The sequence below is a fragment of the Bubalus bubalis genome, chromosome 19 (assembly GCF_019923935.1).
Source record: "Bubalus bubalis isolate 160015118507 breed Murrah chromosome 19, NDDB_SH_1, whole genome shotgun sequence".
Taxonomy (NCBI): Eukaryota; Metazoa; Chordata; class Mammalia; order Artiodactyla; family Bovidae; genus Bubalus; species Bubalus bubalis.
This window is the reverse complement of record NC_059175.1, coordinates 20,274,450-20,299,512: the sequence shown is the minus strand read 5'-3', so window position 1 is coordinate 20,299,512 and position 25,063 is coordinate 20,274,450. Positions and strand designations below refer to the sequence as shown.

Genomic DNA, 25,063 nt, shown 5'->3' with positions numbered 1-25,063 from the left:
GTTTGAAGGCTGGAAACAAGAGGGCTGAGGGCAAGAGAAGATCAGTGCCGCAGCTTACAGTCAGGCAGACAATAAATCCAACCTTTCTCTGCCCTTTTGTTCTGATCATGCCTTCCTTGTATTGGTTGATGCCCACTGTTGGCGAAGGCGCTGTGCTTTACTCAGTCCACTGACTCAAATGCAAATCTCTCCTAGAAACACCCCAAAATAATGTCTAACCAGCTGTTGGGCATCCTTTGGTCCCGTCAAGTTGCCTCATAAAATTAACCACCACAGATGTATAGCCATAGCTAGCTATGAGGAGGCTGGCAGATCATGTCTCCAGCAGGTATCCCTGTTCCCAGAAGGAAACTGATTCAGAAGTGACAATCAGCGATGTACTGCCTGACTGGCACTTCTCACTGTTAAGGTTGTTATCTTCCATAACCACGCCTTGTTTCTAAGAGGATGGTGTTAATATATAATTGAGCTATCCGAGGAAGAAAATCAAATAGATTTTTGTCAACTAAATAGACTTATGTGACAATAAAGTCTTATTACCATGTTGAAGTGTCAACTCTTTCATATACAGTTTCCTGGGATTAACTGCCTGCTCAGACCAGTCACCAACTTGGCACCTTGGTTGCCCTCTACCTCTTAGTATTGGGTTGGGCTTCTCATACCAGAAGCATTAGGCAGAAGAGCTCCATTTCTGGTAAAAGTTGTAAATGAAAGACAGGTTTCCTGATTAGGCTGAAGGATTGGGTCTTTGGTTTCTCTGAGATCATGTATGCCTTTCTATTTCAAAGGCTGTCACAAGTCAAAGGTGACCTTTGGTCTCCTAGAATCAGTGTACTGCCACCGAGGTGCACAGGACTTACTAGATAAACCTTTGCAGTTCACCAGCAGAAGCAAATTAATTGTCTTGCAAAAGCAACTTTGTACATGTGTGCTAAGTTGCTTCAGTCATGTCCAATTCTTTGCGACCCTGTGGACTGTAGCCTGCCAGGCTCCTCTGTCCATGGGATTCTCCAGGCAAGAATACTGGAGTGGTTGCCATGCCCTCCTCCAGGGGATCTTCCTGACCCAAGAATTGAACTTGCATCTCTTATGTCTCCTGCACTGACAGGTGTGGGTTCTTTACCACGAGTGCCACCTGGGAAGCCCCCCAAAATAAGGACAGATTCGGATCATCTATGTCAGCCCATTTTCTCATGGCCAGCTGGCCTTCTGCAAATAATCCAAAACTCTCTGCAGCACAGTCTCAGCTGGGGTGATGTATTATGCAGATTAAAGACATAAATCCTCTGGAGAAGACAGACCAGGAAGATAAAAAAGGTGTTCATAATAATAAGCTTTAAAGGAACTCATCCTGTTCTCTGGGCTTTGTAAAGACATGAAATTTGTATAAACTTTGGGGATCTTTAGCTAATTGTTCTTTCTCTAAATCCAGTTGTCTGACAGTGAATTTCTTCAATAGAAATTATTTGTGACGAGTCTTAACACAACCAACATTTTTTTCCTTTCATTTTTCAGAAAGCTGGGGAAAAAGCAATTGACCTACCATTTTCTTGTCTTCCTCTGCACTAAAGTACTAAGAGCTCCATGGATTTTAACTGGAGGTTTTAATCAGAATTTTTCCTTTCTTGTGTGCTTTTTAAACTCCCGTTCCTCCCCCAGGCCTCTGATCTCACAGAGCCCTCAGGAATTGCTGCTTTTCCATCCAGATTTCTTCCTCCTCAGGCAAACTCCCAACTAGGGAAAGGGTATGAGCAAGGGATCCGGGGCTGCATGCAGATCATGTGGCTTCGCAGTTGCTCTTCTCCCCAAAGAGGCATCTGTCTCATTTAGCGCCACTGCTAGGACATCTCGAGCACTGGGTTTGCAATAAAGACAAATTTAGGATAGAACAGTATTCTAAAGCTGGTTTGGCCTAAATGCCACAGGAGGAAAAAACCAAAATCACTGTACACAGTGGTGTGTGTGTGTGTGCATGTGTGTGTGCGTGTGTTGCATATACCAGAAAAGTGCTAGCAGTGTTTCTTCAGAGTTCAGTGTGAACACACACACACTCAGTTAAACCAACATCCCTTTCTTGCAGAAGATACGAAAAGGAACACCTGCCTACCATATGTAAGCTATGACTTCCCTACTAAAAGATTTTCCATTAAGATAGGTTTTTCAGATTTTGGTGCTCATAAAGTCCTAAAGATAGTGGTTTTGTCATTTCCCTACTTTCATTGAGAACATCCATGGACTGCACTGGATGTTTTATATGATTTTTATATCCCAGAGACAGTAATAATAAAAGCCAACATTGAGGAGGCACAAAGGTATGCTTTCATTCTTTAGGATTTATTTAGATATTGAGATTCAGTTTCAGAACTAGAGTGGTCCATTTTATCCAAACTGCAATCATTGATTTAATCATCTACTAAGTATATATTGGGCACTCCTTATATATGTATTGGGTTCCATACACTGCAGAATACAAAGCAGTCTACAGTTCTGTTTTCAAGAATCCTGCCCCATAACTCAGAAGATAAATACTCATGTATAATGCTTTTACAGCAACACAAAATAATATCGTATGGAATTAAAAGCCAAATGAGAAGTATAAATATCAAGTACTATAATGACTTGATAATGACTTAATAATGAAAATAGGAAAAATAGCTTGAAGGTAGAATTTGTCCTGGAGTTGAAAAATGGACAGACTTTGAGTATGTTGAAAGGAAAGAGATGGTATTCTAGGCAGTGAAAGTGAAAGTTGCTCAGTCATGTTCTACTCTTTGAGACCCCATGGACTGTAGCTCACCAGGCTCCTCTGTCCATGGAATTCTCCAGGCCAGAATACTGGAGCGGGTAGCCTTTTTCCTTCTCCAGGGGATCTTCCCAACCCAGGGATCGAACCCAGCTTTCCCACATTGCGGGCAGATTCTTTACCAGCTGAGCCTCCAGGGAAGCCCAAGAATACTGGAGAGGGTAGCCTATCCCTTCTCCAGCAGATCTTCCCAACCGAGGAATCAAATCAGGGTCTCTTGCAAGGCAGGCAGATGATTCTAGGCAGAGAATGTAGAAAAATGTGCTTAGATGATGAGTTGGGTTTGTTTGAAGAAGTGTGGGTAACTCATGAGAACAGAGAAGTAGCAAGAAATATTCCTAGAAAGATATTGTGAGTGTTCAGCCTGGATAGGCAAAGGTGTGGAGGGGAGACACAGAGTGCTGCAAAGCCCATCACCCCCTAGAACGATTCTACCATGCAAGAATGTGGAAGAGGGTCTGGTGAGGGTGGAGGTGGAGGTTAGTTACGAATCCATAACTAACAAATAGTATAATGGGGAGAAGGAAAAGGTATCTGGGGAGAGAGAGGAAATACCTAATCTTCTGCACCAAATGTCAGCCTAGAAGTGAAGGATGCCAAGTCTGGAGCCTAACCCCCAGGTTTGTTTCCCTACACCTCCATTTACTAGCTATGCAGTTCTAGGCAACAACCTGCAAATCCTTCTGCCTCATTTTCCTCATCTGTAAAATGGGGATAACATCAGTCCCATCTCGTGGGGTTGTTTTAGGTATTAAATGAGATGGAATATGTAAAATCCTCTTAAAAACTCCCAGCACATTGTAACTGCTCAATAAATGCTAGCTGCTGTTATTGTAGAAAGAAAACACAGGCAACCATTGCCTTGGTTTTAGAGGAGGGAGAGGATGAAAAGATTTGAGTGTGAATCTGATTGTCTTGGATATGTTTAGTGATGGAAGGATACTAAAAACTCTGGTCAACCACAGGAAGGAGACTGAAAGCTTAAATCTATTCTAACTAGTCATAGAATCTTGTGGTCCCATGAAAACAGGGCTAGCATATGTTGTTGAATATGCAAAAGGCCACCCCCCTGAAAAGACTCATTCTACTTAGAAAGACTACTCTCTCTGGTTTTCTTTTCACTTTTCCAATAAAGCAAGAGCTATAAGCATCCAGGTGTTGCTTGCTTGTGCGTCTTCAAAGCAACCTAAGTATTAATAGCTTGAATCCGTTTTACTTGACTCTTCTGACTTCATAAAACACAAGTTCCCTAGGTAAGTGATTATTTAGGAAAGTAGATCACTTGGACTATTAAAGCAGGGTTTCTCCACCGTGACACTGTTGACAGTTTGTGCAGGTAATTCTGTAGAGAAGGGGGCTGGTGTCCTGTGCACCGTGTGATATTTAGCAATGTCTCTGGCCTCTGTTCACTAGATGCCGGTAGCACTTCCTTCCTCCAGTCATGACAATAAAAGAATGCGCCCGGACAGTGCTGAACATCACTGAGGGGACAAAATCACCCCAATCAAGAAGCACTGTTAGACTCATTGGATGGAAACCCATTGCTTGTGTTTTGCAAACAGAATACCTTTGGCTCATGTCCATTCAAACCAAGGCTTTCATCTCAGTGGATTCACTGGGAAGAAATTAACCACTTCAGTGGTTGGCGGGTGGTGGGGTGAAGAGGCAGCAACAGAGATGAAGAAATTAAAGATACATAGATGGCTTAGCAAGATCCAAATAGTATTAATAGCATCTGCCAACTAAGCAGAAGGGCCTGGTAGTGATGTTATCACTTTGCTTCATGCAGAATGGGAAAATAAAGTACTTGCTGTTAGAGTAGACACTTTTAGAAGGATTACTTTGGTTTTTATCTCAAATTTTCCTAGGTAACAAGACCATGAATCTACCAGATGTGTTCTGCTGCTCACTTTCTCTGGCATGATAGGCTTAGGAAGGCAGCATGTCAGGCCAGAAGGTTTGTCTGGATGGTCCTGCGGTTGAGAAACAAGCCTTCTGCCAGTGACCTGTCTCATCCTAGAAAGCTCACAGCCACATACTTGGCACTGACTTTCAAATTTCAATTCAGTTTGGGGCAAATATGAATTGGGGGAGTTTTCTATAGTGTCTGGGTTTCTTATATTGCTCATCTCTATCACTAATTTTGAAAAATGCTAAGATTCAAGGGTCATATATTGGGTAGGCCAAAAAGTTTGTTCTGGTTTTTCTATAAACTATTACTCAAAAACTCGAATGAACTTTTTGGCTAATTCAATATTTCTAACATTTAAATTTATGTTTCTCCTAAGCTTTTTTTTTTCTGATAAAAAGATCTTCCAAAACTAGAAACTTCTCTTCCTTTTATCAAGGTTCTGCCTCTAAGGAAACTTCAGGCGCAAATTCTTCAGTGATATTTTAAAGTCAGAAGTTCCTTTTTCAAGGAGAGACTTAGTTCTCAAGGGATACCATTCTTTTCTTATCTGAAAAGAAACAATTTAGGGTTCAAGTTAAATAGTGTCAAACGCAACCAAAATCATTCCACCCAGTGGAATTTAATATTCCTTTCCATTCATACACCATGTTCCAGTGACACTGAGTTATTAATATTCCCTAGGCACATCACATGGAGAAGACAATGGCACCCCACTCCAGTGCTCTTGCCTGGAAAATCCCATGGACAAAGGAGCCTGGTAGGCTGCAGTCCATGGGGTCACTGGGAGTCGGACACGACTGAGCAACTTCGCTTTCACTTTCATGCATTGGAGAAGGAAATGGCAATCCACTCCAGTGTTCTCGCCTAGAGAATCCCAGGGACGGGGGAGCCTGGTGGGCTGCCGTCTATGGGGTCGCACAGAGTCGGACATGACTAAAGCGACTTAGCAGCAGCAGCAGCAGCAGGCACATCACATGGGGCTTCCATTTGGCGCTAGTGGTAAAGAACCCACCTGCCAATGCAGAGACTGAAGAGACGAGGGTTTGATCCCTGGGTTGGAAAGATCCCCTGGAGGAGGCCATGGCAACCAACTCCAGTACTCTTGCCTCGAGAATCCCATGGACAGAGGAATCTGGCGGGCTACAGTCCATGAGGTCACAAAGAGTCAGATACGACTGAAGTAAGTGACTTAGCACAGCACAGCAGCGCACCACATACTTCCATTTTGCTGAACTTTTGCCCTTACTATTCTTTACCCCAGAATGCCTTTTGCTAGAGAACTTGGCAACATTATCTTATGAAGGATGGAGGAAAGTCATGACCACTAAATATGGTATCTGGAACTGCAGATGTTTGCTCTTGCAGATAGAATTTTTATGAACCTGACTGCTGGGATGCCGAGTCCAGAAAGCAGAAGAATTAATGATATTGCTAATACTAAAGGAAACTCTATTACCCTCTATGGTTATGGCTAGCATATGGCTATGATATTTTAAAACATCTTCATAGTCCAAATAAAAGCAGACCACAAGTGTGAACAAATAGAAAGTCCATCATAAAGCAAAAAATAATTCAGTGAGCAACATACTTTTTAAAACATTGGGTTTAAGTCTGAATCAAATACAAATTAAATGTGAATAGAAACTCTTCAAAGTAATTTCATTATTCATTTCACTGTAAATTGCTTAATTGCATTACAAGTCAAATTAAAACTCAAAAAGAACTTTCCAGCCACTTACTTTGCCACCTATCAGCATAAAATTTGCCTCATGGGTTTACTTATCAGATCAACCTAAAATAATGAGGAGAGAGGAGAGGAATACTTCAGTCAACAGATTTAAAGTGTTAGCTTTATTTCCTGAGACAAAGATCTAATTTTCTTGTCTTTAATTTCACCTTTCAGCTTGTTTTTTTTCTTGTTTTTTTTTTTTTTCCTCCTATGGAGTCAGGCATGAATATTTTTTCTTGCAGTAGCTTTCCTCTGTGCACTGGGACGTCAAATTCTCAAGATATACCATATCATGTTTTTTTATTTTACATTTTTTCCCCCAGAAGCCAGCCAAAGTTATTCCAAATAGCTCAGTGAATACTAGGGTTTTAGAATTTTGACTAAATGGTTTTTTTTTTTTTTAACATATATGTAGCCTGTATTTGTCTACATTTACAGTTATTTCTTCTTATAGATAATTTTATTTTTCTCTTCTTTTTTATTTTACTGGATCAAGGCCACTGCATAGTAACTAAAACCTAGCATGTAGCCTTCAGGATTCTCACAACTACAGCATATATCCATTAAGCCCAACTTGATCTTTCAGGAGTTGATCAATTGCGATGGGAGAACCTCGTTTATCCTTTTTATTTACTGTTCTTCCTTTCCGAAGTGTGTGTGGAAGGAAGCCTCCATAATAGTTGGAGAAATAAAGTAGCCTAGACTTTTGAGCTACAAAATAGTTTCCTGTTTTGTTTCCTGAATGAAAAACTATTACATATTAACATAGTGTGTCAGTGAGGATCCAGCCCAGAAAACAGATGTTGGCCAGGTCAATAGGGAAAATCTAATCTGAGGTACCTAGGGGCAATGAGGCTATGCAGAGATTGTCAGCCACTGAGTTTTGAGGGGGTGTTTCTAAAGCCCACAGACTGGGGGCACCACCTACCAAGAGCTAGAACTCTCCATAGAGCCACCACCTCTTTTAATAAGGCTGTTCAGAGAGAAGATGCAGAGCCTGAGCTCTGCCCTCCTCCCTCTCCAGTCCCCTGTACACATCGCCCAATGGAAACTCAAGGGTTTCATTGGAGCAACATGCACAACACAGCACAGGAAGGGCGAGAAACAGAGCAGAGAACAAATGGGCAAATGGTGATGCATCTGGAAAGTTTGTTGTTGTTTAGTCGCCAAGTTGTATCTGACTCTTTGTATCTGACCCTGTGGACTGCAGCCCACCAGGCTCCTCTGTCCATGGAATGTACTGGACAAGAAAAATAAAGTGCTTCTGTTGGTACAGAGGTCCTCTTTGTTGTACTTCCTCTCTGTGTGTATTAATTTGTTGTTTGGTTTGCATTTGGTTCTTCTCCAGAAGTCTGGTGATACTGGGCAATTTCCTCTAAAGCAAGAGTAGAGGGCAGATGTCTCATTCAAGAACACAGGCTACTATGCATGTGCCATGTCTTCTTTTAGTTGATATATTGCTCTTACACATCAGTTGAGCTTGTCCTTCTCACTTGCCTGGATGGTTTACTTCTAGAATTTGCCCCCATGAAACTAATGCCTCCAAGGGCTGTGTGGACATGCATTATTCTGATCCTACAAAGGCACAATGAGACCAGGGACTGCATCTGAGCTGAGCATAGGTTCTGTGAACTATACCACTTGACTGTTCTTTATGCCAGAATGCCTTCTGCTAGAGAAGGGCTGTGTTTCGTAGGCACAGCCTGCAGCTGGACTCTGCCTTGTTTGAAGTGGCATCTGAAAGACTGAACAGCAATTACTCCCTGCAGCCCAGGGCAGATGATGACTGCGGGGCTTGGCCTTTTCATATTTTCTGGTTTCCTGAGGCCAGAGTTCTCACCAATGGTAAAACCTCTTTGCTCTGGTTCATCTGAAAAACATGTCATTTCAAAGGTGAGAAGGAAAAAGAGAGGTGATTTTATACTGATTTTTATGGCAAACAATAGAACAATGCTTTAGAAATGTTGAATGGGAGAGAGTAAAAGGCAGATGGGTTCAAGAGCGTAGACAGTTCCTGGCTTTCTGTTTTATGAGAACCCAAGGCCTAGGGAGGGCTTCCCCAATGGCTCAGTGGGTATAGAATCTGCCTGCAGTGCAGGAGACACAGGAGACGTGGGTTCAATCCCTGGGTTGGGAAGATCCCCTGGAGGAGAAAAAAAGGCAAGCCACTCCAGTATTCTTGCCTGGAGAATCCCATGACAGAGAAGCCTCACAGGCTACAGTCCATGGGGTCACAAAGAGTCGGACACAACTGAGCAGGAGCAGGGAAGGCCTGGGGAGGGAAACAAAACCCCCAGTTAAGTCCATTCCTTGGCCTTGTGGATGTTCTTTGTTCAGTTCTATCATTTTCTTTTCCTCCTCACTGCCTTTCCCTCTCCCCAGGACAGGAAGCTCTCTGGGATGGCCCTTGCCCACACCCCCTGCCATCTCTCATGGACAGTAGGGTAGTCTAAACTGAACTCATATGAGTGAACCGCTGATGTCAGGTCCAAGGGCCAATCCCCAGATCACCCTCCCCTCACTGCCCCATGCCTCCCCACCACCACTGCCCACATGGGAACCCCCAGCCCAGCCTTAGCTTCTCGGGCCCCTCTGAAAGCCTCCTCCAGCTCTTCATCCCAGAGACCCCAAGCCCATTCTAGTACCATGATTCTCTGCCTCAGTCCAGGCATTTCTCGGACATGGAGATTACATCTTAGGAATACTTAAAGATCCATGGTAATCCTTGAAAGGGCCCACGTGCTCACTCTTATCCTGCACCTGCCCCCTGCCTCCCCATTCCATCATCTGACATGCTGCTGGAACAATCACCAGACTTCCCACTGGAAGGGCCCCCACTTACCCTGCCCATTTGATCATTAACTTTTCAAACCAGACTTTTCTCTCTAGTGAACGTAGCAGCTGAGGATGGTGACCAAGTCCTACTTCTTTCTCTCCCTCACTGCGGTGCTGCTCAAAGTGGGGTCAGAAAACCCCAGGATCAGCGCCACCTCAGTGCTTGTTAGAAATGCGGAGTCTCAGGTCCTGCCTCAGCCCTTCTAAATCAGAGTATCAGGGGGTAGAACTCAGAAGGTGGTTGCAAACCTTCCAGGTGATTCTGATGCCTGCTAAGGTTCAAAAAGCGACACCCTGTGTTGTAGACACTAGTGTCCTGTGTACGGTAGTTGTTGAGTAAACACCTGTAACTGAAGGATATTTGCAAGATCACAGTGTGGGGTCACACCACAGCTTCCTGAGAGCAGAGCCCAGGTCTGTCTTTATTGCTGTGCCCTCAGCATCTCACAGAGAAGGCGATGGCACCCCACTCCAGTACTCTTGCCTGGAAAATCCCATGGACGGAGGAGCCTGGTAGGCTGCAGTCCATGCGGTCACTAGGAGTCGGACACGACTGAGCAACTTCACTTTCACTTTTCACTTTCATGCATTGGAGAAGTAAATGGCAACCCACTCCAGTGTTCTTGCCTGGAGAATCCCAGGGATGGGGGAGCCTGGTGGGCTGCCGTCTCTGGGGTCGCACAGAGTCGGACACGACTGAAGCGACTTAGCAGCAGTAGCAGCAGCATCTCAAGTAATGCCTGACAGTGTCTCCCATTTTAACTTTTTAAAAGGTTACAAAACAGCAAAGAAAATTACAATGAGGCTTGTTTCGAGAATGAGTTTGAGATAACACATCAATGCCATGTAGATAGTAAGTACTTTTTTGCTGGTGGTGATAATACCTTCCATTGATAGAGCAGTCTGTGGTTTTCAAGACTCCTTCAGGACATTTTCTCATTGGTCTTCTTGAAAATCTAGAGAAAGCATTAGTAGGCTTTGTTCTGCCCTCTCAGCAGAGATTCTGGAAAGCTGAGAGATTAGTTCTTAGTTCTCAGAATTGAGTACAAAAAGAGAGCCCAGGACTTTGAGCTCCTACTCCAGTGGAAAAGGTTTGCTGTTCAATTGTGTTATATTAGCTGAGGGTCTTGGTAACTTAGCCTCAATAAGTGTTCATTTTACAATTTCTTCATCTGCAAAATGACAAAAAAAAATACTATCTGCCTTGCAGTGTTGTAAGTATTAAATAATAAATGTGAAACATTTAGCACACTAATATAATATGGTTATATTAATAAATTGTTTTATGTTTAAATATTATTTGCATTATTTATTTTTTATTATACCACCAGAGTGACCAGTACTTCACTTGTGGGATAGCAAGGGCCAGGACCTTCCCCACCCCAGAGGGTGTTACTTGCTAATTTAAGGCAACATTTAAGGCATTTAGTCTGACTTACACAACTGGGAATGTTTCCCACTGCTGACGGCCCTCCCTTGGGTCTCCTGCTGATTCCTGTGGTCACTAAACCTAATAACCCATCAGGATGCTTGAGTGTCTGCTGCAGTCACCATGGTGATTCCCATTCTCAAGTACAGGTTGCTAATCATTCCAAACACATGCCTTCCTTCCCTCAGTTGATAAGCTGTCATGGTTAACCTTTTATTTGTTTAATATATTCCTCTATTCTGTGATTTCATTTATCTCATAATTATTAAGTATAGAGAACCTGAAGGGATGTTTTGCCAAATCTTATACTTCTCCATATTCCCCTACTGCTTCCTACAAATGTTATTGTTTTATATGTACCAGGAAAAAGGTTGGAATGCACTTGTGTGTATGTGCTTGTTGTGTGTGAAACATATTTTTTAAATTATAGTATTTCTTAGTTTCCAGTGGACAGGAAAGTGATTCAGTTAAACATATATTCATTCTTTTTCAGGCTTTTCTCCTCATATAGGTTGTAGTTGAGTTCGCTGTGCTGTACAGTAGGTCCTCGTTGGTTATCTATTTTATATATAGTAGCATGTGTATGTTAATCCCAAATTCCTGATTCATCCCTCACCCCCGCAATTCGCCTTTGGCACCCATAGTTTGTTTGCTGTATCTGTGTGTCTATTTCTGTTTTGAAATCAATTCATTTGTATCATGTTTTTTTTTTTTTTAAAAATTACAGTCCACATACAAATGGTAACATATGATATACTCCTTTGAAGTATTTTGGTTCCTTGGGAGACATATTATTTCTTCTTTTTAAAAGTGATCAAGTGTTTAGCCTATGAGCCTCTTCCTAATCAGTAGAATGCAGTCACTGCTTTTCCCTGTGGAAGTGGACAGCATGTTGTAGAAGAGGAGGCATGGAGAGTCTTGGCATGCAGACTCTCATCAGCCCCCTCGTAACTGCTTCATCCCCATTAGGATGTCACTCCACGTCTCGAGTCTCAGCCTTGTCATCTATCAAATGAAGGAGCTGGACTAGGGCCCTCCAAGGCAACCACTCCATGGTGCTGAAGTGCTAAGTTACTCCCTGAGCATCCTCATCCTGACTCTTGGTGTAGAGCAGAAAGGACACCATGATTTCTGCAGGCTGGAATGAACAGCTATCACACAGATGACTGTGGAGGGGCTGACACTTGCTTTCCGTTCCACAGTCAGGATGGCACAGACCGTGGAAGAACTCTGCCAGCACTGAGTCCTGGAAGGGATGGGGGGCAGGGGACACTGGCATCACATAGAGTGGTGATTCTCCTCCTGTGCTGTTTTTATTCTGTGCTGATATTCTGAACTTACTGGATTTCTTAGGCATTTTTGCCACATTCGGTCTATCATCCACTCATTCATTTGACCATGGATTTACAGTTACTGTCTGAGACCTCTCTATGTGCCACACATTTTCCTGAATGCTCAGTGGTGAACAGAACAGTCAGGGACCCTGCCCGTTGTGGTCTAGGAGGGATACAGGCAAGGAGAAGGTCCTAGTGAGTGAGAAATAGGGGGTGGGGTCCCCGTGTGACGGGTGCCTAATCCAGAGAGGCTGTGTGCTGAGACAAGATGGAAGAGGATGACAGAGCCTGACACAGGGGCTGTGTGTTTTAGACAGCGGCACGTGTGATAGCAACAGGTGGATTTCTTGCAAAAATAAGGAAGCTTAAATTCTATGGTGTGCCAGTAAACAGATTCTTAGAAAAAAGTAAAAGCAAAAACTAAGAAAAACTTCTGATTTAATTCACCAATTTCCATGGTATAAATGCACCCATCATAGTCATTGTCAGAGGTAAGGTTTAAAAACCAACCCACAGAAGTTCTAGATATTTCATAATCAGCACTTACAAGCCAGTACTGCCAACTCCAGAACCTTGCCAGAAGCTTTGGCCCCTTACCTGGACAAGCGTCTTCCAAGCGTCTTAGTTGGGGTTCCTCCCGAAGCAGGCTTGGAGAGGGGAATTTGTATACAATAGTTTTTTTACTCAGAAAGTGTAAGAAACAGTACTTTCTTAGTGGGAAAGTGAGCTGGGGATGGGAAGGCCACCAGTGAATGGTGTTTCTACCATTATGCTTGAAAATCTGGGAATTGGTGTGGCAGCAGCCTGAGGAGCAAGGGACGCGCACTAGTTAGACACCAGTTCCTGTCTGTCACTTGGCTGAGGCCTGTTCCTGGGGCGTGCTCTTTCTCTGTTACATCTGACTTTCCCTGGCGGGCAGAGTGGTCTTCCCTTGCTTCAGAGAAGATTTTAAAGCAAAGAGCTGCAGACACTGGCAGTTGGAAGTGAGCTAGCAAGCAAAGAAGTGGCAAGGCCTGGGGAATATGAGCAGAGAACCAACAGCATCTGCTACAGATTGCCCTGTACCTAAATCTGTAATTCTTGCTTTTTCTTTTCCACTATGGCTTACCCATATTCACAGAATATTGAATACATTTCCATGTGCTCCACAGTAGGACCTGCTATCTATCCATTCTACATGTAATAGTTTGTATCTGCTAATCCCAAACTCCCAGCCCTTCCCTTCCCCACTTCACTCCCCCTTGGCAACCGTAAGTCTGTTCTCTAAATCTGTGGGTCTGATTCTGTTTCATAAATAATGTCATTTGTGTAACATTTTAGATTCTACATATAAATGTAGATAATTGTATCTACATTATAAATGTAGATAAATGGTATCATGAGGTATTTTGTCTTTCTCTTTCTGGCTTCTCTTGGTATGATAATCTCTAGGTCCATCCATGTTGCCGCAAATGGCATTATTTTGTTCCTTTTATGGCTGAGTAGTATTCCATTCCATCCATTCATCTGACAATGGACATTTAGGTGTTTCCACGCCTTAGCTATTGTAAATAGTGCTGCTGTGAACATAATGATGCATGTACTTTTTCGAGTTACAGTTTTGTCAGGGTATTGCTGGATCATATGGCAAATCTATTTTTAGTTTTTTGAGGAATATCCATACTATTATCCATAGTGGCTGCATCAATTTACATTCCCACCAACGGTGTGAACAGTTTTCCTTTTCTCCACACCCTCTCTAGCATTTGCTATTTACAGACCTTTTTAAAGATGGTCATTCTGACCATCCATATTTCTAATTTGCATTTTTCCCCTTAAATCGGACCTCACATTTTTATTAGTTTTAGGCCTTGCAAAATCTAGAGCCATCCATAGTGATAGCTCCTACTTGTTGGAAACTGTAGCATGTTTGAAAATTTCAAAGAAATTAATAAGGCTGTATCAAAGTTGGGACGAGGGTAGGGAGCAAAAGATGGACTTGGAAAGGAATGATGGGCTCTTCTAGGTTTGGCTGAAATATGCTGATCTCTGTGGAACTCAGCTGGGCTGCTCCTGGCTTCTCCCTCCTGTGACAGGCTAGCAGAGAAGCCCCCTTCCTAGGATGGGTTCCTGCCACAATGAAGAGCAAGAATACAAGTTCAGTACAGTTCAGTCGCTCAGTCGTCTCCGACTCTTTGCGACCCCATGAATCGAAGCACGACAGGCCTCCCTGTCCATCACCAACTCCCAGAGTTCACTCAGACTCACGTCCATCGAGTCAGTGATGCCATCCACCATCTCATCCTCTGTCGTCCCCTTCTCCTCCTGCCCCCAATCCCTCCCAGCATCAGTCTTTTCCAATGAGTCAACTCTTCACATCAGTTGGCCAAAGTACTGGAGTTTCAGCTTTAGCATCATTCCTTCCAAAGAAATCCCAGGGCTGATCTCCTTCAGAATGGACTGGTTGGATCTCCTTGCAGTCCAAGGGACTCTCAAGAGTCTTCTCCAACACCACAGTTCAAAAGCATCAATTCTTCGGCGCTCAGCCTTCTTCACAGTCCAACTCTCACATCCACACATGACCACAGGAAAAACCATAGCCTTGACTAGACGAACCTTTGTTGGCAAAGTAATGTCTCTGCTTTTGAAAATGCTATCTAGGTTGGTCATAACTTTCCTTCCAAGAAGTAAGCGTCTTTTAATTTCATGGCTGCACTCACCATCTGCAGTGATTTTGGAGCACAGAAGAATAAAGTCTGACACTGTTTCAACTGTTTCCCCATCTATTTCCCATGAAGTGATGGGACCGGATGCCATGATCTTCTTTTTCTGAATGTTGAGCTTTAAGCCAACTTTTTCACTCTCCACTTTCACTTTCATCAAGAGGCATTTGAGTTCCTCTTAACTTTCTGCCATAAGGGTGGTGTCATCTGCATATCTGAGGTTATTGATATTTCTCCTGGCAATCTTGATTCCAGCTTGTGTTTCTTCCAGTCCAGCGTTTCTCATGATGTACTCTGCATAGAAGTTAAATAAGCAGGGTGACAATATACAGCCTTGACGTACTCCTTTTCCTATTTGGAACCAGTCTGTTGTTCCATATCCAGTTCTAAGTGTTTCTTCCTGACCTGCATACAGATTTCTCAAGAGGCAGATCAGGTGGTCTGGTATTCCCATCTCTTTCAGAATTTTCCATAGTTGATTGTGATCCACACAGTCAAAGGCTTTGGCAGTCAATAAAGCAGAAGTAGATGTTTTTCTGGAACTCGCTTGCTTTTTCGATGATCCAGCGGATGTTGGCAATTTGATCTCTGGTTCCTCTGCCTTTTCTAAAGCCAGCTTGAACATCAGGAAGTTCACGGTTCACGTATTGCTGAAGCCTGGCTTGGAGAATTTTGAGCATTACTTTACTAGCGTGTGAAATGAGTGTGGTTGTGCGGTAGTTTGAGCATTCTTTGGCATTGCCTTTCTTTGGCATTGGAATGAAAACTGACCTTTTCCAGTCCTGTGGCCACTGCTGAGTTTTCCAAATTTGCTGGCGTATTGAGTGCAGCCCTTTCACAGCATCATCTTTCAGGATTTGAAACAGCTCAACTGGAATTCCGTCACCTCCACTAGCTTTGTTCCTAGTGATGCTTTCTAAGGCCCACTTGACTTCACATTCCAGGATGTCTGGCTCTAGGTGAGTGATCACACCATCGTGATTATCTGGGTCGTAAGGATATTTTTGTATAGTTCTTCTGTGTATTCTTGCCATCTCTTCTTAATATCTTCTGCTTCTGTTAGGTCCATACCATTTCTGTCCTTTATCGAGCCCGTCTTTGCATGAAATGTTCCCTTGGTATCTCTAATTTTCTTGAAGAGATCTCTAGTCTTTCCCATTCTGTTGTTTTCCTCTATTTCTTTGCACAGATCGCTGAAGAAGGCTTTCTTATCTCTTCTTGCTATTCTTTGGAACTCTGCATTCAGATGTTTATATCTTTCCTTTTCTCCTTTGCTTTTCACTTCTCTTCTCTTCACAGCTATTTGTAAGGCCTCCCCAGACAGCCATTTTGCTTTTTTGCATTTCTTTTCCATGGGGATGGTCTTGATTGATCCCTGTCTCCTGTACAATGTCACGAACCTCATTCCATAGCTCATCAGGCACTCTATCTATCAGATCTAGGCCCTTAAATCTATTTCTCACTTCCACTGTATAATCATAAGGGATTTGATTTAGGTCATACCTGAATGGTCTGGTGGTTTTCCCTACTTTCTTCAATTTAACTCTGAATTTGGCATTAAGGAGTTCATGGTCTGAGCCACAGTCAGCTCCTGGTCTTGTTTTTGCTGACTGTATAGAGCTTCTCCATCTTTGGCTGCAAAGAATATAAATAATCTGATTTCGGTGTTGACCATCTGGTGATGTCCATGTATAGAGTCTTCTCTTGTGTTGTTGGAAGACGGTGTTTGTTATGACCAGTGCGTTTTCTTGGCAAAACTCTATTAGTCTTTGCCCTGCTTCATTCCATATTCCAAGGCCAAATTTGCCTGTTACTCCAGGTGTTTCTTGACTTCCTACTTTTGCATTCCAGTCCCCTATAATGAAAAGGACATCTTTTTTGGGTGTTAGTTCTAAAAGGTCTTGTAGGTCTTCATAGAACTGTTCAACTTCAGCTTCTTCAGCGTTACTGGTTGGGGCATAGACTTGGATTACTGTGATACTGAATGGTTTGCCTTGGAAACAAACAGAGATCATTCCGTCGTTTTTGAGATTGCATCCAAGTACTGCATTTCGGACTCTTCTGTTGACCATGATGGCTACTCCATTTCTTCTGAGGGATTCCTGCCCACAGTAGTAGATATAATGGTCATCTGAGTTAAATTCACCCATTCCAGTCCATTTTAGTTTGCTGATTCCTAGAATGTCGACATTCACTCTTGCCATGTCTTGTTTGACCACTTCCAGTTTGCCTTGATTCATGGACCTGACATTCCAGGTTCCTATGCAATATTGCTCTTTACAGCATCGGACCTTGCTTCTATCACCAGTCACATCCACAGCTGGGTATTCTTTTTGCTTTGGCGTCATCCCTTCATTCTTTCTGGAGTTATTTCTCCACTGATCTCCAGTAGCATATTAGGCACCTATGACCTGGGGAGTTGCTCTTTCAGTATCCTATCATTTTGCCTTTTCATACTGTTCATGGGGTTCTCAAGGCAAGAATACTGAAGTGGTTTGCCATTTCCTTCTCCAGTGGACCACACTCTGTCAAGAATACAAGAGGGCTGATGAAACTCACAAGGCCTCTGTGCCTCTTGCTCACCAGTGGCTCACATCAAATCTCCTCATATTCCATTGACCAAAGCAATGTGCTTGGCCCAGTCCAAAGCCAGGGAGGTGCAGGGAAAAAGAACCTACCTCCAAGGAAGGAGGTCATGACTCAGTGAGTTCAGTACTACAGTGTACTCTAGGATTTTCACCAAGATGTTAGTGGTGATTATCTGGGGGTAGTGAGATTTCTGATAATTTTTATTTTTGCTTTAGCTTTTTCTCTTATTAGAATATTTAATGAGAATATAGCAATCTTATCAAAAACTATAAACCCATTTCTTTATAAAAATATTGGAGAAAATTTATTTGAAGGTGCTTTTTTAGCATTTACTTTTATAACTCCTTAAAGGAGTTAATGTACATATGCAAAGCCTGACTTGACTTCTTAAACTACCTCTTAACTTTTACAGCATATATAAATCATTAAGTTTTATCATGTTCCTGTTTTTGTTTCCTTACTGCCACTTACTCATTTTAAAATTTATTTTGTATATACCTTGTATTGCTGTATGTACCTCTGTAAACCACCTGCAAACACTTTAGGTATTAGATGGGAAGTAAAGAAACAGATTATTTTAAAAACTAAAGCAGGTATGGGAGGAGAGCCATACAGTCATACACAGAAATCACCTGGAGAGATTATTTTTTAAATGCCTATGACAATGTCCCTAAAGGTTCTGATTTAATTGTTCCAGGTTGAAGTAATTTTTAACAGCTCTCCAAGGTTGAGAATAAGTGGATAAATAAGTGATTAAGTTAGTGGGAATGTAACAGAAGGGACAATTCTATGTGATGAGCAGTAGCAGACTGGGAAATTCCATAACAATTTGAAGTCTGCTGAGATGTGGAAGGCTGAGGCTCCTAAATGTTGAGGAGAATAAGGGAAATGAATGCTGAGGGGAACTCTGAGCTGCCAGAATGAAGGACAGGGCTGCTGTTAAGGTCTGGCTGAGATTCACTGCGAGGAAAGAGCTGAACATGTTCTCAGACCCTACGCGATAACTGCTTTTTGGATTACTGAGGCACATTCTGTGGAGTGTTTTTCAGAACATTATGACTAATAAGAGTCTTTTCTTTATGAAAACAGATTGAACTCATAGGAAATTATTTATACACGCAGAACAAAGGAGACGAAATAGAGATATTATAGGAATTTGGTTTCTTTGTTTATAACTCTCCTAAATTATTTTATTCTGTGCAGCGTTCAGTCATTTATGTGTAAAATATGAAAATCTCATCTCCCTCTGCCTGATAATATAAAACAAAAGGAAAAAAAACCAAAATCCTCTTTTTCTACATATATATAGAGAAAACATATAAAAATAAGACAATATATAGAGAGGGGTTATTGTTTTGTTTTTAACTTAAAGATAGATAACAGATTTTTTTTTTTAATATAGTAACCATCATCTGGTTACTGGTAAGGTCTGAGTTAATTGCCATTTGTCAGGTAACCATGGTGACCAGCATATTGCTTTTGAGTCCATTAATCTTGCTGAGATTAACAGTAAACCCCAAAGGATCTTTTGCAGCGATTCAGAAATAAATCATCTTTTCACATGTATATTATTTTGTGACAGCCACTTTCTTTAAAACTGTCTCTCTAATAGACAAGGAAATAAGACAGTCCCTAATGAGGTGATAAAAACCCATTCCCAAATAAGAAATTTTGCAAAATACAGTAAATGACTGAAAAAGTAGATACACAGAAATTTCACATGAAAGAATAATTCACTAAATAGACATGTGTCATGCTCCTAACAGACACACCAAAAAAGACTGTTTACTCCCAGTTAGAAATGTATTTGTCTAGGACCTCAGCCTCAAGATACGAACTGGAGACAAGATTTGAGATGAGGAAAGACAAGACAACTTTTCTTCAATTAAGAAAAGTCAAATTATTGTTTAGATGATAGAAATTATAAGGGATGAGTTGAGGTGGATTTAGAAAGAAAAAGAACTGACTGCCCAAGCTGGGACTAACAGTGTTTTATATTTGTAAAAAGACGTTTGCAACTTAGAAAGTAGAGCATGATCCTACCTCAACCACATTTGTCTTACAACAGCCCCAGAAAGTAAATGCAAAATGTGGTAGCCTCATTTTATAGGTGAAGATGCTGAAGCTAAAGAATACAGTGTGACTTTCCTATATCCACTTAGTATTAGTGCCTTTTTTTTAAATAAACTGAATAAACTGTTAGGATTCTGAGTTGGAAGGCATGGGGACTGGATTATCATCCCCACATTCTTCTGACCTTAATTCATATTATTCTCTAGATGAAATACAGCTCTGGGGCTTTCTCAGCTCATGGGGTTTATATTTTCTCATCTCCATGTTTTCCTGAGCTAAAGGAATGATACAAGCTCTTATTTCAACCTAGGTCTTCATAAAAGAAATACTGAGAAAACAACAGTGCTTTACAGAATGTAAGACGCAGAACTATTCATATTTTAACACATCTGAAATCGGGATGTGTCTTGTAATTAATGGCTTATTATAATTGCTGATGCTATATGAAAAATAGATTCCACTGCGTACACGTGTGCTAACTTGGTCATAGTTGTGTATATTGCCAACTGAGTGGTGGGATTATTAGGACGTGGGTAGAAAGTTATTGTGTATGAAAGAAGGGGTATCAGTTTTATACTAGGAATGCGAATACTCACTTTGGAGTAATGACTATCATTTCATATTTTCCTGTAAAGCAACAATCTAGTGCTCTACAGGTCTTAAGGGAAGATACCCACATGCAAAAGGATATGTTGACCTTTCTTATTAAACAGTCATGGGATGGTCATCTCTCATAAACAAAGTATCATGAACAAAGCAACTAAAGATAGAAAAATTTACTAAATCCCTCAGAATACATGAAAAAAATTTTCAAAGTAACAAGACGCTGATGTGAGTGACAAGTTTGTCTAGCAGGACTATTATTAAAGCATTGTATCATAGTTTCATTGGCTGCTTCTTTTTGTTCTGGGCCATTCATTAAATAATGTTTATCTTATAATCCATGCTGCTTAGATTCTATGATATGTGGTAGTTTATGAATCAGTCAATATGGTTCTGATCCCCTGTAGCTGGTGACTGGACTTTGCCTAAAGCTACTCTGTGGGCTGGAGTAAGCACAAGCTGGAATCAGGATTGCCATGGGAGAAATATCAGTAACCTCAGATAAGCAGATGACACCACCCTTATGGCAGAAAGCGAAGAACTACATAGCCTCTTGATGAAAGTGAAAGAGGAGAGTGAGAAAGTTGGCTTAAAGCTCAACATTCAGAAAAAGAAGATCATGGCATCCGGTCCCACGACTTCATGGCAAATAGATGGGGAAACAGTGGAAACAGTGTCAGACTTTATTTTTTTGGGCTCCAAAATCACTGCAGATGGTGACTGCAGCCATGAAACTAAAAGACACTTACTCCTTGGCAGGAGAGTTATGACCAACCTAGACAGCATATTAAAAAGCAGAGACATTACTTTGCCAACAAAGGTCTGTCTAGTCAAGGCTATGGTTTTTCCAGTGGTCATGTATGGATGTGAGAGTTGGACTGTGAAGAAAGCTAAGCACCGAAGAATTGATGCTTTTGAACTGTGGTGTTGGGGAAGACTCTTGAGAGTCCCTTGGACTGCAAAGAGATCCAACCAGTCCATCCTAAAGGAGATCAGTCCCGAGTGTTCATTGGAAGGACGATGCTGAAGCTGAAACTCCAATACTTTGGCCACCTGATGCAAACTGATTCATTGGAAAAGACCCTGATGCTGGGCAAGATTAAAGGCAGGAGGAGAAGGGGACGACAGAGAATGAGATGGTTGGATGCATTACCGACTCGATGGACATGAGTTTGGGTAGACTCCAGGAGTTGGTGATGGGCAGGGAGGCCTGGCGTGCTGCAGTCCATGCGGTCACAAAGAGTTGGACACTGAGCAACTGAACTGAACTGAACCCTGTTGATGGTGGGCATTGTCAGGAAGTCCAAACTAGTCAGAAACAAATCTTACTCGACTAAACAGCTCTGATGGCAAATTAATGTTTTGTTCACCTCAGCACAGATAGCCCAGACCATAATTATTACTTGATTAAAAAGAGAAATGGTCTCCAATGGCTCTTTAAGCTTTTAAGATAATGGTTCTGTAGAATTCCTTGGTAATTATAGAAAATGTTTATTTTAAATTATTTCCTTGTCAATTTAAGACATTGCAGAGGTTACAGTGAAGTATTTCTCATATAAGAACAAACAGAAAGGGGTATGTTTGATGTAATCATGGCCTCCCCAAATTATACACACACACATATATATACTATATATATATAGTATAAACAGGGAATATTGTGCATGAATAGATGTATAGTCTATCATTGTGGCATCCTAAGACCTCCATGAGTTATTATGTTAGCAGAACTACAGACATATTTAATGGGAAAAGCAAGCATTCCATAACTTGGTCAAGTGAAAGAAAGTGAAGTCACTCAGTCGTGTGCAACTCTTTGCGACCCCATGGACTGTAGCCTACCAGGCTCCTCTGTCCATGGGATTTTTCAGGCAAGAACACTGGAGTGGGTTGCCATTTCCTTCTCCAGGGGATCTTCCCGACCCGGGGATCGAACCCAGGTCTCCTGCATTGTAGGGAGACACTTTTGCCATCTGAGCCACAAGGGAAGTTTTTTGTTTGTTTTTTTTTTAACCTGGTTAAACAGTAAAAATCAGCTCGTGTCTTTTGTTTTTTTAACCTTCACAAAAGTGCACCCCTATCCCGGGCTGAATTTTTTCAGGCAAGCCTTCGCCCTTGGTAAATTCAGCAGGCTGTGCCATTTACACACCAGCCCCCACCCCTTCTGCAAGTAGGACATTCTCCTGAGACTGCTCTCCTTAACCTCATTCTGTGTATTTTATTTCTAGCTGTGTGCCAAGATAGGAACTTTCCCCATTAACAGAGGGGCTCTCAACCTAGGCCCTTTCTAGGCATAGGCCAAGCCTTGGCTAATAAGAACTATATGAGCAAAGGGATAATTTTTCTTTTTTTTAATTACCTAAAGAAATGTGATTAGAGTTCCTTTCAAAGAACCTTTGAAATTTCTTTGTACAGTTATGTTACCACTTGAGATTTAAGATGTGTCCAGGTATAAAATATTTTTTACACCTTAATTTACTCTTAATTCATTTTTCATATACTCCACACTTATATAAGATGAGGTAAGTGAAAAAGTTTAGGTTTTGAATGTCTGCGTTTATTTTCCCAGTTGATAGATACATGTTGAATGTCACTGTTGCTAGAGGAATATATTATTAACTTAGGTGTCAGAATCAGAAATTAAAAATCCCTGGATTTTTCTGATAAAATATGTTGCCCCTTGAGATTCTCACATGGAACCAAAGGTATCTTTCACCAGATATTTTAATCTCATTTGAAAACTTGTACTTGGTTCAGGGAAGTACTCTGAAATCAGACCCTGTCTGCCTCTTCGCTCTCTCCTTTCTTCTTGGAAGGGAGAAATAGTGATGACATCTCCTTGAAAGCTCTCCTGCTACAGTTTCAAGCTATTGGCTTTCGTTCTCTCTTCAAGTTGAGAACAGCTCACCACTATTTTCTATTTTAAAATCCTGAAGGATTTGACAGTTGCTAGTAAGAACACACCAAGCTTCTCTTTTTGACACTTTACAAATCCCTTCATTAAACTTTCGACATTTTTTTAGGTTTTCCATCTCTCTCTTGACCACCCACTGGGTGATGTGTCTTTCCCACCTATCTTGAATTGTTATCAAATAAGAACGTGGCCAATAAAAAGGGAGGATTAAAGAACATGGCTTCCTTTCAGCTTCTGTTCTGAAATGACAGCAAATACACCAGAACTTAACTTCTCAGACTTTTAATGAGTCGTACTGATGTGCGTTTAAGAACTATGCTGCCTGGGTTTGATTTCCATAGTTACCGCTTTACTAGCTGAGTTGTCTTGAGCAAATTTTTTAACCTCTCTATACCTCATTTTCCTCAACTATAAACTGGAGATCATAATGGTATCTCCATTGAGTTACTCTAAGGATTAAGTTAACATACATAAAGAGTTTGAAACAGTACCTGTAACTATTAACTATTATAATTATCATCTAAGTATGGAACTCCAAAGTTGGTTATGAGCCTTATGATCCGTACTGGAAGCTTATTCTGAATTCTAGCCATCCTGTTTATGGTAACTTAAAACACTAGCTCATTGTATTGTAATTGTGATATTAACAAACCTGGCATTTTTCTCTGAAAAATGTAAGGCATGAGAATATTAATTCTTATAATCTGTTTTTTTTAATATTATAATTGGCCCCATATTTCCTAACCGAATTGTCTTAGCTCTTTAAGTTGTGATTGTAACATGGTAAAATGAGGTTTTCCTGTGATGGACTGTAGTGACCAGCCACCTCAGGTTTCTTGGAAGTAAAGGGTTTCTTGGGACAAAGGACTTTTACTGCTAAAACTGGGAACATCTTGGGCAAACTGGGATGGTTGGCCACTCATTCCATTATAAAAGTACTGTGGAATGTGGAGTAGAAGAGAAGGAAGAAGCAGTAGTAATATTAACCTCATCAAATCCAGAAGAATTCTCAGTACACCACCATAGGTCCCCTGATTTTTGACTCATGTGATCCCAAATGAGTATCTGAAGGGTAGACTTGCACTGAACTAATTAATTCTAAATGTCAGGCATTTGGGCTTCATCTTTTGCTGTTACCATCATCTGTGGGATATATTTCTTCTCCTTCATTTTATGCTGTTACACTTTCCTCTGACCAGTTTTTTGCCTTTTCTTTTTTCCTTTTTAGGTCAACTCAAATCAAAACATACTCGTGGGATAATGCCCAGGTTATCCTGGTTGGGAACAAATGTGACATGGAAGATGAGCGAGTCATCTCAACCGAGAGGGGCCAGCATTTAGGAGAACAGCTTGGTAAGAAACACATTATTAAATTAACATTAAAAGAACATGTTAATCACTTGTAACACAGAACAGAGTCCCAGCTAATTGCTAAGATGAATTAAATGAAAAGATTGTCAACCCGACAGTGGAAGCCAACACAGTATCTGTTAGCAGTACGTGGATTTTCTCCCCCTTTCTGTGGCATCCTTAGAATACAAGCACAATTACAGAAGCAAAATAGACAGCCAGCATTTGGATCTAGAACATGGTGTTCCGACTCTCATTGCATAAAACAGGATATGCCTTGTTTGCTATTTCTTTGGGGCTTTTCCTCTACATACAACGCTTTACACTGAGAGCACATTATTATTCAACGTGATTGTTGTTTTCAAGTTTCCATTGGAGGAGGGCGGATAACAGGCACAGAATAGGTTGCATTCGGTTTTGGTTCTAAGTACACTGGTGGCCATCTGTGTCACAGTTACAGACCTCTTTGAGGCTCAATGTCCTCGTCTTTTAAGAATGAGCATCGTGACTCATGCCTACTTTATTAAGTCTTTGTAGATAAAAGCGACTGAGATGAGAGAGATGGAAAAACTTGAGAAATGGAAAAGCCAATTCAAATGTAAAAGACTTTAGGGAAAAAATGTTGGAGTCAGTAGGGTAGAATTTTGGTACAAAGGAGGGGATCATGACTGAGTTTTTAAAAAATAATTTTTATTGCAGTATAGTTGATTTTCAATGTTGTGTTAGTTTCAGGTGTATAGCAAAGTGAGTCAGTTACACACACTCACACTCACCCTCTCCCTCCCTAGAG

General features: G+C 41.4%; 1 protein-coding gene across 6 annotated transcripts in view; it reads left to right on the top strand.

The window, feature by feature from the left end:
* RAB3C (RAB3C, member RAS oncogene family) overlaps positions 1 to 25,063 on the top strand; it is a 306,038-nt gene that overhangs the window by 241,094 nt on the left and 39,881 nt on the right. For all 6 annotated transcript variants that reach the window (XM_044932374.2, XM_006064847.4, XM_006064846.4 and 3 more), the window contains exon 4: positions 24,152 to 24,276. In XM_044932374.2, coding sequence (XP_044788309.2) covers positions 24,152 to 24,276 — 125 coding nt within the window. The remainder of the gene's footprint in view (positions 1 to 24,151; positions 24,277 to 25,063) is intronic.